The 13,785-nt window shown below is 50.5% G+C and overlaps 7 protein-coding genes across 7 annotated transcripts; 3 read left to right on the top strand and 4 right to left on the bottom strand.

Moving 5' to 3' along the window:
- Nucleotides 1-1,170: 1,170 nt before the first annotated feature.
- Nucleotides 1,171-2,198, top strand: P175DRAFT_0416914 (STIMATE family protein; the record flags this gene model as incomplete). Its single annotated transcript, XM_040893083.1, has 2 exons — nt 1,171-1,464; nt 1,518-2,198. Coding segments are annotated over 2 exons (975 nt in total), but the record flags the coding sequence as incomplete, so codon positions are not given.
- A 368-nt stretch (nt 2,199-2,566) lies between these two features.
- Nucleotides 2,567-4,696, top strand: P175DRAFT_0502294 (WD40 repeat domain-containing protein). Its single transcript, XM_040897346.1, has 4 exons — nt 2,567-2,909; nt 2,965-3,471; nt 3,547-4,390; nt 4,458-4,696. The coding sequence occupies exons 1-4, from the start codon at nt 2,661-2,663 to the stop codon at nt 4,607-4,609; spliced, it is 1,752 nt and encodes a 583-aa protein (XP_040751533.1). The 5' UTR covers nt 2,567-2,660; the 3' UTR covers nt 4,610-4,696.
- A 43-nt stretch (nt 4,697-4,739) lies between these two features.
- P175DRAFT_0524403 (uncharacterized protein) lies at nt 4,740-5,827 on the bottom strand (the record flags this gene model as incomplete). The annotated part of the gene is made up of 4 exons (XM_040899362.1): nt 5,441-5,827; nt 5,170-5,191; nt 4,997-5,008; nt 4,740-4,926 (listed from the first exon to the last, which is right to left on the bottom strand). Coding segments are annotated over exons 1-4 (525 nt in total), but the record flags the coding sequence as incomplete, so codon positions are not given.
- Nucleotides 5,828-6,164: 337 nt separating this feature from the next.
- Nucleotides 6,165-8,055, bottom strand: P175DRAFT_0502290 (putative hexokinase Kxk). Its single transcript, XM_040897345.1, has 2 exons — nt 7,541-8,055; nt 6,165-7,484 (listed from the first exon to the last, which is right to left on the bottom strand). The coding sequence occupies exons 1-2, from the start codon at nt 7,943-7,945 to the stop codon at nt 6,609-6,611; spliced, it is 1,281 nt and encodes a 426-aa protein (XP_040751531.1). The 5' UTR covers nt 7,946-8,055; the 3' UTR covers nt 6,165-6,608.
- P175DRAFT_0502289 (uncharacterized protein) lies at nt 7,970-8,226 on the bottom strand. Its single transcript, XM_040897344.1, has one exon. The coding sequence runs from the start codon at nt 8,218-8,220 to the stop codon at nt 8,017-8,019; it is 204 nt and encodes a 67-aa protein (XP_040751530.1). The 5' UTR covers nt 8,221-8,226; the 3' UTR covers nt 7,970-8,016.
- Nucleotides 8,227-8,752: 526 nt separating this feature from the next.
- On the bottom strand, nt 8,753-10,421 carry P175DRAFT_0460578 (SIR2 family NAD-dependent protein deacylase). The gene is made up of 2 exons (XM_040894732.1): nt 10,119-10,421; nt 8,753-10,044 (listed from the first exon to the last, which is right to left on the bottom strand). Exons 1-2 carry the CDS (start codon nt 10,239-10,241, stop codon nt 9,070-9,072), a joined length of 1,098 nt encoding a protein of 365 aa, XP_040751529.1. The 5' UTR covers nt 10,242-10,421; the 3' UTR covers nt 8,753-9,069.
- A 234-nt stretch (nt 10,422-10,655) lies between these two features.
- On the top strand, nt 10,656-13,521 carry P175DRAFT_0517129 (Golgi transport complex subunit COG4). The gene is made up of 2 exons (XM_040898961.1): nt 10,656-11,933; nt 11,990-13,521. Exons 1-2 carry the CDS (start codon nt 10,740-10,742, stop codon nt 13,430-13,432), a joined length of 2,637 nt encoding a protein of 878 aa, XP_040751528.1. The 5' UTR covers nt 10,656-10,739; the 3' UTR covers nt 13,433-13,521.
- The last annotated feature ends 264 nt before the right edge of the window (nt 13,522-13,785 follow it).

The raw sequence follows: 13,785 nt of genomic DNA, 5'->3' as shown, positions 1-13,785 counted from the left end.
GGGGGAGGGGGACGCTAAGTATGTCACCGCCTGATGCATGACATCTTCCTGCAGATGGAACTGTTGTTGACTGTGGATGATATGTAGGATCTGACGTATTGACGACGAATATAATTTCCTGTGTTGGGAGATGTCATGAAGAGAAGGAGGACTATAGTATACCTGTTTGATGCCCGGATCCCTGGCATCGAATATTACCTACTTTCGATTCCTGAACAGCATCTAGAGTTATTAGAATAACTGAACAAATTGAATGAGCTGCAAAGATTCTAGATTCCTTTCCAAAGCACTAGCTAGGGTTATTTGCTGTACAGAGAACTGATCCGGTTACTTTTTAGGTCGTTGACGGCCTCAGGATCGGAGTCGTTGATGCCAAGCCTCAGGCCCACCAGGCCAACATTAGCCTCTTTACAACTTGATTTATTCGATAACCTCATGCAGGGACTTTGAAATCCTCTTGAATTATCATCAGAAAAATTGTGTCGGATCTGAAAGTCTCTTAGATTCCTGATTCCTGATCCCTGATTCCTCCAGCCCTCACCTTAAAAGGTATAAAGAACTACACTTACAGTACGGAGTACTTTGTGCCAAAGTTATATATCAATGACTAATCAGCCTCACATCCATTTAGTTAACCCAATCGAGTAAGTCACTCCCTAGTCTCAGTGGCCACAACCGCCGACTCGAGACCCTGGAGAAAGCCAGCTCTCAACTTGACGCACTGCTGCGGTCCTGTTTGCGAATTCCAATAAGCCCACCTGGCTGGTTCAGGCTCCTTGCTGGCAAGAGGGCCTCTCACTTAGCTTTCCTTCCCTCCAAATCTGCTCTCCGCTTCCTCTTTCATGCATACCAGACTCCATACCGCCGCTATCTAGATGCGCGTCATCGCCGCCTGCTAGAGACCAACGTTCTACACCACCAGACGACCACTCTTGGGACATCATCACGATCTGCCCTCGGGTGAAGTCAATTCCCCCCCCCCCCCCCCCCTTCTCTCTATTAGTCGATATGGCTTTCCCTTCGACTCTATCTTGGGCCACAACCCTTGTTGTCATTGTGGTCCTCTGTTCCCTTGTGGAGGCCTCTGTACCTGTCACTAGCACTCTGGCAGTGACCCCGTCAGCAGCATCATCTCAGCCTACGTCTTATGCACTAGCGGACCCAGAGGCCCCCCGGGATGATGAAGACACCGGAGAATGTAGACTGCTTGGCCCATTCTCACTTCTCGTCCAAGCTGCCTTGGGAGCGTTAGCTCTATTATCTTTGGTGTACAAGCGATGGAGGGAACGCCCTCAACGGCCGGTAAAAGTTTGGGTGTTTGATGTTTCGAAGCAAGTCTTCGGGTCGGCAATGCTGCATCTCGCCAACTTGCTCATGTCCATGTTTTCTGCGGGGCAGTTTGAAATCACGAGCAGCTACAAACCAAACCCCTGTTCCTTTTATTTGTTGAATTTGGGGATTGATGTGAGTCACCCTGCGTCTTCGGAAGTGGGTAACAACTAACGTATTGTCATTAGACTACCCTTGGTATTCCTATCCTTATTTTCCTTCTGAACGTCTTAGACCGTCTGGCCATGTATACACCATTGGCGAATCCTCCAGAATCTATCGAATCTGGCAATTATGGCCAACCACCTCGTGCCAGCTGGTGGTTCAAACAGTCCGTCATATACTTTGTCGGCCTCTTGGGAATGAAGATCTGTGTCTTCTTCCTCATTCAGATGTTGCCCTTTATTGTGAAAGTTGGCGACTGGGCGCTCCGCTGGACCGAAGGCAATACGGCGGTTCAGATTTTCTTCGTGATGCTACTCTTCCCGGTCATCATGAACGCTATCCAGTATTATATTATCGATACTTTCATCAAAAAGCCTCTGTCGTCATCTCCGGATTCCCTAGAAGAGAGCCACAATGCCGACCACCAAGCATTCCAAGACCACGACCACGATGACCGCCATGCCTTATTGGCCGGTTTGGAGGATGACGCAACCGTTGACTTTGATGAAGACTTGACAGGCAAAGGTCCAACGGTCTTAGGTAGCCCCCCACAAACGAAAGAAGCCTTGAGTCGATTCGATTCCTCCGAATTCAACCCGGAAATAGAGCGGGAGTACGGCCAGTCCCCGGCATCAACTTCGGCCTCGAGCAGTAGCCGGGGTCAGTATAATGAGATGACGCCCTCTACGAAACCCAGCACGCAATCGAGAAAACCATGATACGATGATATCTTTTTGTTTGTTGCAGTCTTATATTGGCGTTCGGGGATAGGTTGGGAAATTTTTTCCTATCACAAATGGGATTCAGTCCCTCATTATTTTGTATTTACCAAAAGACTCAATGAAATCGAGATCTGTCTGCAATTAAAAAAAAAAAAAAAAAAAAAAAAAAACATGTATCTCTATTAAAAATATTTAGTTGTGCGCGAAGAGTGATGGTTGCAGGCCTTAGGCTAAATTATCACCGCTCAGTACACCGCCTTCTTCCTGCCGCTTGCGAAGAAAATTATTTTGCCCACTCCATCAAGAATCAATTTCTTCGCGATATTAATCTATCGACAAGGCCACCAAGTTGGCTTTTACCGAGTGTCTTTTGAGAGACTGGTCAATTCATTAGAGAAAATCTTTTTTTTTATACTTCTCGTTCCAACGCAACTACCATACATCATGCCCAAAACTACCGTCAAGGAGAAGAAGCGCCGGGAGGAGAAGCAGGTTCTGGAGAAGGATGAAACAGAGAAGCAGCTCGAGAGCCTCTTGTTTGGTGACGATGAAGGGTTCCAGAGCGCATTGAAGACTCAGGATCTCAGTCACCTTGCTCTTACAACTATTCCTGATGACAGTGCAGACGAGGAAGCGGGTGGTGAAGCGAACGATGTTTACGATCAAAACTTGGAAGATGTTGCTGATGCTGATGTATGATGAATATATATATATATATTATTTGAATCTCTGCGCTAACTATTGATAGCTCTTTTTTCTTGACTCCGGAGCTGGCCCCGTTTCTACAGAACTCGACGAATCTCCTGCTACACCTGGCGAAATCGAGCCTGAAGGCGATGAGCAATTAGACGAGCTTCCGGCGGTGTGGCATGATAGCGATGACGAGCGACTGACCATATCCCTGGCGAGCAAGGATCGACTGCGAAAGTTGCGTGTTGCGGAATCAGAGGATGTCATTGGCGGAAAGGAATATATTCGTCGGCTGCGCAGGCAGTACCTTGAGCTACATCCTACGCCTGACTGGGCGAACCCGAGGGCGAACCAGGAGAAGGATGACGAAGATGATGACTCTGATCGCGCGGAGGAGATGGATACAGATGACGAGGATCGAACGTCCACGCAGCCGCTCGCGAAGCTTCTCCAAAACATCGACTTTACCAAGATTGAAACTGCGGGACCAACAGGCGGTAGACCCAAGTTGCGTAAGGAAGTCATTAGCATTCAGAGGTTGAAGGATGTTGGGAAGGACCAGCCGGTCAGTTGCTGCTAAGATAACTCCCCGAAAGGGATTTTTGGCCCCCGAATAGAACTAATAATTGGCCCCTTCCAGTCCGCCGTGAGCTCCCTTTCGTTCCACCCGCACTACCCATTGATTCTCTCCTCCGGACCAGCCTCTACGCTGTTCATCCACCATGTTGCTCCGGACGCACCGGCCCCTAACCCCCTCCTTACATCGCTCCATATTCGCGAAACCCCCATCACCACCTCCGCGTTTGCCCCGCCGGCTGGTACCCAGATCTACGCCTCGGGCCGCCGACGATACTTCCACATCTGGGACCTCAACAGTGGCAAGATCGACAAGATCAACGGCTCCGCGGACCGCAAAGAGGAGCAAAAATCCATGGAGCACTTCCAGCTCTCGCCCTGTGGCCGGTACATTGGCCTGGTGGGCTCGACCAAAAAGGGCGGCGGTGTGATCAACATCCATAATTCCGGCACGGCGCAGTGGATCGCGCAGGTGCGCATCGACGGCCGCGGCGGTGTTGCCGACTTTGCGTGGTGGAGAAACGGCGAGGGAATGACGGTGGTCAACCTCAACGGCGAAGTCTCCGAATGGGACGGCCAGCTGAACCGTATTGTCGCGCGCTGGAAGGACGCCGGTGGGATGGGCACGACTGTGCTCCGGCTCGGCGGTGACTCGGGACGCGCCGAGCTCGGCGGCGACCGCTGGGTTGTGATCGGAAGTAAGAGCGGTATTGTCAATGTATACGACCGCGGCGAGTGGGCGGCTGCCTGTGCCACAGCGCCGGATGCTGCGTCTGCGATCCCGCGCAACCCGGCGCCGGTGCGGGCGCTGGACCAGCTCGTGACCTCGATCAGCCAGGTGGAGATTGCTCCGGATGGACAATTCATGGTGATGGCGAGTGAAGCGAAGAAGGATGCTCTGCGAATTGGTGCGTGTTTCCCTCCTTGCCTCTGTTGGTACCTTAATCACTGTCCACTGACAACAAATCACTCTAGTTCACCTTCCAACCTGTACAGTCTACCGCAACTGGCCCACGCAGAACACGCCTCTGGGACGAGTTACGTCTGTCGCCATCTCGCCGAACTCGGAGTATCTGGCTGCGGGCAATGATCGGGGACGGATCCGTCTCTGGCAGATTCAAGGATAGAGAGCAGGTAACGCTTCTAGATTCAAAAAGTTTAATGTTATCTTGAATATGTACGGAGTACTGGAAATATAAAGAAGAAGTCTTTTTGATCGAGACATACAGTATAATTTTCAACCAAGATAACACGCATACCACACATAACCACACATAACCACACATAACCACACATAACCACACATAACATATCACATCATCATCACAATAGCAGCAGCAGCACTCCATCTCTTTCTTTCTTTCTTTCTTTCTTTCTTTCTTTCTCTCCATCTCTATACCATTACCTAGTAGACCTACTCGATAGACCGAGATCCAAGAAGACCCTAAACAAGATCAGAACAGTCCGACAGCATTCCATCGTAGAGATAGTAGCGATAGCCAGGGGAAACTTACACTGAGCCCAAGCTATAAAAAAACCAAGTTAGCCACTTCTCTCGTTCTTCAAGAGGATATATGTATATATATACTATGTATAGTATAGTATAGTATAGTATAGTATAGGTAGGTAGGTAGGTAGGTAGGTAGGTAGGTAGGTAGGTAGGTAGGTAGGTAGTATATGCACTTACAGTACCAAGAAGACCAGTGACCTATTATAGTTAGTTATTAATAGCAGATGGTTAGCTAGCTTGCTTTTCTTCTTTTTCTTCTGCTCTAATAAATAGAAAGTAGGAAATACGCACCACATCCTGTTTTATCTGTTAGTATATGTATGATATGACTATGATTCTGATTCTATAGAACACACACAACAGCAGCAGCAACAACAACAACAACAACAACAACAACAACAGAAGGAGGAAGAAGAAGAAGAAGAAGAAGAAGAAGAAGAAGAAGAAAACATACACTCTTGGTCTCGCTGTCTACCTGGCTTGTTTCGAGAACAGCAGATGCACTACTACTCGTAGGCGAGGAGGCTACAGAAGACGTAGAGGTTGCAGAGGTTGCAGAGGTCGTAGAAGTAGATGACGGAGACGCGACCAGTGCAGCAACCGGCGTACTTGCTAAGACAGAGGAACCAAAGGCCACGATTGCACTGGGATTGACTTTGACGTTTGTGTCGGTAGGGGCTGGAGCGAGAGCTGGTGCTGGCGCTGGTGCTGCCAGGGCAGTCAGGGCGAGGAAGAGAAGGGAAAAGAGCTGCATTTTGCTTATGATTGGAAATATGAGAATGTATGAGTATAGCAAGAAGAAGAAGAAGAAGAAGCTATCATATTTATATCTTTATCTTTATCTTTATAGTATACATGTGTGGTGCTAGACGAGCGCGTACGTCTGATTCCGGCTATACAACAACAAGACGCTCCCGGAGAATGTTTGCGTGGGAAATGCCAACGCTCGCAAATGGGATTTTAGATGCGGATGTTCATGAATTTCACCATGCTAGGAAAGATTATTTGGAGGGTTGTATTCTTCTTCTTCTTCTTGTTGTTCTGGGACTCTGAAGGACTTGGTAGGTGGGCAGGGGGTATTCTTACAAGAATGCCAATTACCTCAACTCAAGTCCGGCTGCCCTCGGGTATCTAAATAATGATTTATGAATAGTCTCGGTTTTTTATCTACTGATCGCATCACGAGAATTATTTCCATTATTTTCCATCGGTAGACCGATTTACCCGCTCCTGAGATAGCTGATGAGTATCCTAGATATCGAGTTGAAAGCGTAGCCTGTTTGGAACCTTTGAACAAGCTATACAAGGTGACGCCACTTGATGAAGACCGCGATACCCAGCCCAACGGCCAATCCGGCAAGAGCTCCTTCCAGGAAGCCTCTGCTGGAAGGATTCAAATCCGGAGCCGACGACTGGCTGACTACATGGCGAGGAGGAGAGAAAAGAATCATAGTGTCTAACATGTCTATTGACTTGGTCGGCTGAATCATAAAGCCTCCACGATGTCCTAGGCAGGTACGAATATTTCTTATGTTTGGTCATTCATAACCATAAGATAATCCACCGAAATCCAAAATAGGCGCCCTCCAATAATACGTTTCGGAGTATTCTAAAAACTAAACCAAAGACTTCATTTCGTTCATGTTGCGGATACCGGCCAGGTTGCCCGCACGGAATCGCTTCAAGGTCAACGCCGCAATGAGAGCGGCTCCCACGCCCGATCCGTCCTCAGCAGCCATGACCACGACCTTGTCCTTCTCTTGGGGGGCCCAGTCGAGGATCTCCCGGAGGGCCTTGGCTCCACGGGCCTTGAAGTGGGGGTATTTCGTGAAGACAGAGCCGTCAGCGCCCACGTGGCAGGATTCGATGTTCTTCTTCTTGCAGATCGCAGCCACACCGCAGGCGGACAGGCGAGCAGCCCGAGTACCAATCAACTCGGCCAGACGCCGCATCATTTCCAGCTCCGCACGGGTCGGCTTGACCTTCAGCTTGGCCCGGACCAACTCCTCGGTTTCCAACAAGTTCTCATAGGGATCTTCCTCAATGGCAGCCAGGAAGGAAGAATCGAGCAAATAGGGGATGCGCAGCTGGGAGCAATCCTGGTTCTGGAAAATGAGCCCAGGTCGGCTGTCCAAGAGATCCACCAGGGCCAGACGGAAGATTTCCCCCAGGTACAGACCGGCGGTCATCTTCTCAAAGGCCTGCTGACCGGGACGGGGGGAGTCGCGGTCAATGATGTGGTCGTACTTGGTCAGGGGCAGCACGATGTGTTCGTTATCGAACGCGCCATATTCGCAGTTAATGGCAATGGGCATGTCGGGGGGAAGGTTCATGTGGGCCAGCTTGGGGACTGAGCCGACGTTTTCCATGTAGGCGGCGTTGACACCGGTGCCAAAGATGCAACCAATCTTCATCTGGGGATCGGTGTAGGCGGAGGCAATCAGGGTTCCGGTGGTGTCATTGATCAAGGCGGCGACCCTGATTGGAAGGCCCTATAGCAAAACATCAGTTAGCTGATCGATCTCCCGAGCGAAGTCAGGCCACGTACTCTCTCCTTGAAGATCTTCTCGAGGGGTGGAACGACATCCTCGCCTTCCACTCCGGCAATGTCGAACCCCTTGGTCCAGCGTTGGAGCACACCGTGGTCAATGTAATCCTGAGTAGCAGGGTAGGAAAAGGTGAAGCCCAATGGCAGCTTGTGGAGGTTTTCGTTTTCGTGGTGGAATTCGATGAATTGCTGAACACAATCGACAATGTACTCCCACAGCTCATCTGCGGTACCGGTCTTGAGCTCCTCGGGAATTCGGTACTTGGACTGGATGATATCGAAGGCACCCGTTTCTTTGGTGAGGGTAATTTCACAGACCCGCAAGTTGGTACCTCCCATATCGAGAGCGAGGAAGGTTCCCTGTTCTTCACCATCGGGGAATCCCATCACCCAGGTGACGTTCATAGGCTAGCTGGTCAGTCATGAAACCCTCCTTCCTCCCCTCCTTTTAAGAGCAAACAAAAAAAAAGGGAACTTTATAGCCTTACAATGTTGCCACCCTCAACACTGAGGCCTAATGATAACGTATGATGAGTCTTTGTTTTGAATATAGGGATGATAAGAGACTGACCCTTTTCAAGTTCCTTGATGAAATGAGCGACAATCTGCTTGAGCTTTGCAGCATCGACGGTAAAGACCTCTTCGAATTCCTTTATCTGCCCGAGGAGATCCTGGGGCATGTCCGACATGGACCCTGGGAAAGAGAGTGGTCAACCATCTGGAGGAGAGGAGGGGTTGATAATGATGATGATGATGTCAACGTACCCCGACGAGAGGGAGGACGCTTAGGGCCAAGTCCAACCATTTTGGAAGATAAAGAATACTTGATGAACGAAGAAAACGGATGAAAGAGATGAAGTGAGAAGATGAGGATTGAGATGAAGGAGAAAAAGAAAGGGGGGGAAAGAAGAAGAGAAGCAAATAAATGGGGCAAAAACAATGTGGGGGACGGAAGCTCTGATTCTAGTCTGACCAAGTCACCCCACAGGAAATAGTTAATAAATGATAGTTAATAATAGTTAATAATAGCTTCAGCTGATGGTAAGTTGGGTGTTGATATATCTAAATTAATATAGAGAATTGTATCCTGAGTTGGGACACACCGATAGTTGATCAGATGACAATATTATATATGACTATATATATACCTAAGTTAATATACAAAGTAGAGGATAATATAATACTACTACTACTACTAATAATATCTAACATCTTGATAATAGTCTCATGATCATGACAGGTTGGATTTTGATCGTGATTAAGAATTAGTATGATAGTTATACAATATGATGTATCCTCTCCTCTTAAAAGGATTCATTCCGTGTAGAACCACGCTGTATGTACGAAGTAGGTGGAAGTCAACTCGATGGAATACAAAGATTCATCAGATCGAAATAAATCTACCTGGTTGCTTCTACTCATACCTCATTATGTATTCATGAAAAAAAAAGAAAAAAAAAAATCAGTCAACGCCAACAGCCTCTCAAAACACAATACGCCACGCCACATAAATCTCACCTGCTAAAATTCTATGAGGAACAGTTCTTCTGCGCCAGATGAGGGAAAACATGCGCCAACCCCGTAACGAGTGGCTTGGGTTCCTCTGCCCCCTGGCCATCTAGATGCTGCATCACCTTGGCCTGGTAAGCATGCGAGATCTCCAACGTCCGGTCCACCTCAGCCGTCAACCGCTCAATCTCATGCTGCAGTCGCTCCTCGCGAGTTTGAGGAGGCGCCAACTCAGCCGCACGAGTCGCCTGATCCGGGTTCGTCGACTCCCACAGACGAAGGAGTTCTTCCTCCCACCCTAACGCGCGAGCCAGCTTCCGCACGCCGCCATCACAATCCCCCAGAATCAGCACATCATCTGGCCGCGACCCCAGACCCCCCACCCGCTCCCGGTTGATCAGCACGCGCGGCACCCCGTCGCGACACATCGACGGCAAACTCGCAAACGGCTGCACCGACAAACTCGTGCCCATCACAATACAGAGATCGGCCTGCTCCGGTAACGTGCGATTGTCAAAGAACCCTTCCGGCAGGGCCTCCCCGAAGAAGACAATATCCGGCTTCACGAGCCCCTGGCACTGCTCGCAAAGCGGCACCTCCCCCGTGGCAATGGCCACTTTCATCAACTCCTCCGCGTACTCCGTCTTACAGTCAATGCAGCGCTGTGTTGCGAAACTGCCGTGCGCCTCGACGATCATGTCGCCCGGAACACCCGCCAGCCGCTCCAGACAGTCAATGTTCTGCGTGAAGTGCTTCAGCAGCAGGCCCTTGTCGTAGAGGAGTTTCACGAACGAGTGCGCAATCGTAGGTCGGTACTGGCCTGGCGCGATCTCGCGTGCCAGCGCATAAAAGGGTCTGGGGTTTTCTCGGAAGAAACTGATGTCGAAGACGGCTTCAGGGTCTGGGAGGTCCAGATGGATCAGATTTGAATAGATACCTGTATCAGGGGATCGGAAGTCGGGAATTCCAGCCGATGTACTGATCCCAGCGCCGACCTATATCGGTAAAAAAATAGTTCAGTAAGTATCACACAGTAGGAAAAAAAAAAAAAAAAAATAGAAAAGCATACCATTACCACGACTCGGCGCACCTCCTTCTGCTGGATATATTTCGCAACCGCCTCCATTGTCCGTGCTTCCAGTACAGATGGAGGGGTATGTTCATCTACGACTGTAGACGATTCATTCCCCATTCTGCGCTGCAGCGATCAACCTGGGTCAGAATTGGTTGGTGTCTGGATAAGAGTAATAACAGCAGGTGGAAAACGCAAAGAATAATCGGTAACGACAGCAAAGTTGGTGTGTGTCAAGAGAGGATTTGAATTGGAATTATTTTGCATGACGTTTTTCATTTGCCCAATGTTCCGCCTGAGGCATCTATAATATTTACACCTTACTCCGTACTCTTGCTTCATTTCTAAAAAAAAAAAAGTATCTACGTATCCTAGACTAGAGTACCTAGTATTCTAATGATTATATTCAAACTATCATATACAAAGAATCTGAATTCAATCAAGGAATGCATTCATAAATTCTTCCGTACTCAACTGACGCTCACCGCCTACTCTGCTTCTGCCACATCGCCAGTTCGCTGCCAACAACAGCCAACTCTCCCAACATTCATCAATTGCTCCCCCAGCAGGTCAGCCAGCAGGTCAGACAGCTAGAGAACAGCTGGACTGAAAAGCAATATGACCCATTCCGCCTCCCCTCCCGTCAACAACGCCCCCCCCTCTTCCCCAGATATCTACAATGCTAGCTCCATTGCTGAGATCCGAGCGACGCTCACGCACCTCCACGATCAAGAAGCCTCGGTAACAGCACGGCTGGACGCCCTGGTTGCCTCGCAAAAGGACTTCTCCCGGGAACTCGGACGGTTGGACCTACTCCGCGCCCATCTGGGTTCCCAAACCAGCACCACCCGAGCAATCAGCCACGGGATGCTCGCGGACGCCGCCACCACCGCCGATCGGATCTCGAGTGCCGTGCGCCGCCTGGATCTGGAACAGTTCCGGGTCAAGACAACGCTACAGGTCGTGGAGCAGGTCTCGGAGCTGAAGGCTTGCGTGCTGGGTGTTGCTGGGTCCATGGGCGCGCCTCAGGACTGGGAGACCGCCGCGACTTACTTGAATCGAGCGGCGAAGGTGCCACGCGAAGTGGTGACTGGGAAATTTGCCGCCGAGATGGTCCCCACCGCTGAGGTGCCGGATCCGCCCAATGTGACTTTGGAGAATGCCGCGGAGTCGCTGTGTGGATTGTTTTTGAGGGAGTTTGAAAAGGCCGTCAAGGAGAATAATGGGGCCAAGATCACCAGGTTTTTCAAGTTGTTTCCGTTGATTGGGCGCTCCGAGGTTGGCCTGGATGTTTATGGGCGGTATGTTTGCCAGGGTGTTGCGTCGAGAGCCAGGTCGAATTTGAATGCGACATCTGCGGGAGGAGCTGCTGGTGGAGCTGCGCAGGTGCAGAAGGACGGGTTCTTCTATGCCAACACGCTTACGAAGCTGTTCGAGCATATTGCCCAGATCATTGATGGGCATGGAGGACTGGTGGAGCGGCACTATGGGCCGAGGAAGATGAATCGCGTGATTGAGCGGCTGCAGTTGGAGGCTGATGTGCAGGGGGGGATCGTCCTGGATACCTGGAGTGATGAGAGGCAGGTCGATCGCAAGCTAATGGATATCAAATCCTATGCGTTTACCTTCTTGGTGCAGAGCTTTCTGCCGCCGCAACGAAGTGCGACGTCGCGGTCGAATTCTCCAGCTACACGGGACAGTATCGAGGATGAAGGGGTTGATATGAAGGAGATAGATGGGCTGCTGAATGAGATGGCCGTTATGCTGGGACGGTGGTCACTCTACTGTCGATTCCTGGCAGAAACATGCAACGTGCGTTTCAGTCCCTTGTCTGCTAGACCCTTGCTAAACGACTTACACATATATAGTCCACCGACGATGCCGGCGACGACGAGAAAAAGAAAAAGAAAAAGAAAAAGAACAAGGAGTTTACGCTCCCCCAGTTCCTCCACGAATCAACCCTCTCCAAGAAAATTGGAGACCGTCTGATCTCCCCCTTCAACTCCATGACGACTTTCTTCTTCCGCCGCTCTGTGGAAAAGGCATTCCAGCTCGACGAGCAACCATCCGGTCTTACCTTAAACCCGCAGCGTCCATTGAAGGCAAACCCGCCGCACATCACCTCCGCCGTCGACGATATTATGTACATCGTCAACAAAGTCCTCCAGCAGTCCCTCGCAACATCCCAAATCGCCGTTGTCACCAGCGTCGTGCCAACGCTCTCCCGCGTGCTGGGCTCCGACTTCATCGGCATGACGCAACGCAAGATGCGCGATGAGTGCTACCCCCGCGCCACCCACCAGGGCGCTCCACCGCCCGAACACATCGTGATCTCCTTCCTCGTGCTGATCAACAACCTCGACGTCGCCGTCGACTACATCCGGCGCATCGTGCAGAATATCACCGAGGCCAAACAAACCATCCCGGGTCCAGACGGCCAATCCGAAGAAACCGACCAGCTCCACACGCTCTTCCCCTCCGCAGCGGATGCCTCCCTCGTCGCCCAAACCCTCCAATCTCTTTCCTCTAGCTTTGAAGCAAAAGTCACCGACCTCCTCTCCGACGGCATCCAAGTCGTCTTCAACAACCTCATCAAGCACCGTCTCCGCCCGATCCTCTCGGACGCCTTCCGCGACATCGACTACCAACCCGGCACAGACTCCGCCCCGACCTCTACGTCCGCCAATACAAACAACTACTACGATTCGGACGACTCCACAACAGCAACAACCAACACCGCCGCCCATCTCCATCACCATCACCATCACCATCACCACCACGACCCAGACGACCCAGACAACCCAGACGACGACGACGACAACACCCACAATCTCCGCGCCGAGGTCGTCCGCCCGCGCTTCAGCTTCAGCTGGACGGAACTGCTCCTCCCGTTCTCGCGAATCCTCAACCCGCCAGCCTTTGACCGCCTCCTCGGCGTCACAACCGCTTACCTCGCGCGCCTGCTCGAGAAGCGTCTCTGGGCCTACGCCGGCCGAGTGAACGCGCTCGGCGCCACGCGACTCGAGCGCGATGTCGCCGCGCTTGTTAGCGCCGCCGTAGACGTGGGCGGGGGTAAGCTCGGTGCTGGGCACGGTAGTGGGGCGGGCGGCGGGTCATCCGGGCCGGTCTTGGTTTCGGGCCGGTACAAGCACCGCGAAACCTTTGCGCGATGTCTACAGATGGGGCTTGTGCTGGGGATGGACGAGGATGAGTGGGAGGATGTGGTGCGGGGCGGGGAGACGGTGGAAGTAGTGGGGAAGTTGAGTGCGGACGAGAGGAGGAGAGTTAGGGCGATGGTTGTGAAGCGGTAGTTTTTTTTTTTTTTCTATTCTATTCTATTCTATCCTATATTATTATATTATTGTTGTTGATGTTAGAGATACATAAAGTAGATTCATTCCATATATTATTGTTACCTTTCCTTTCCTTCCTTTTCTTTCCTAGTAAGTATAGTTAGTCAGTTAGTATAAAGGGTAGTTAATGATTACCGATATGTATATATGTATATGAATATACTAGGTAAACTACAACAAGACCCGCTCTGTAAAGCAAGCAAGTAAGTTCCAGCTCTATAGAGTAGTAGTTAGTTAACTATTCCAAGCCACAGACCAAGATCAAGATCAAAATTGAAAGTCTTCGCGGTATCAGATATTATTATATATAC

Source organism: Aspergillus ochraceoroseus (assembly GCF_002846915.1).
Source record: "Aspergillus ochraceoroseus IBT 24754 chromosome Unknown P175scaffold_5, whole genome shotgun sequence".
Taxonomy (NCBI): Eukaryota; Fungi; Ascomycota; class Eurotiomycetes; order Eurotiales; family Aspergillaceae; genus Aspergillus; species Aspergillus ochraceoroseus.
The sequence above is the reverse complement of the archived record's forward strand: the minus strand, read 5'-3'. Positions and strand labels throughout refer to the sequence as shown.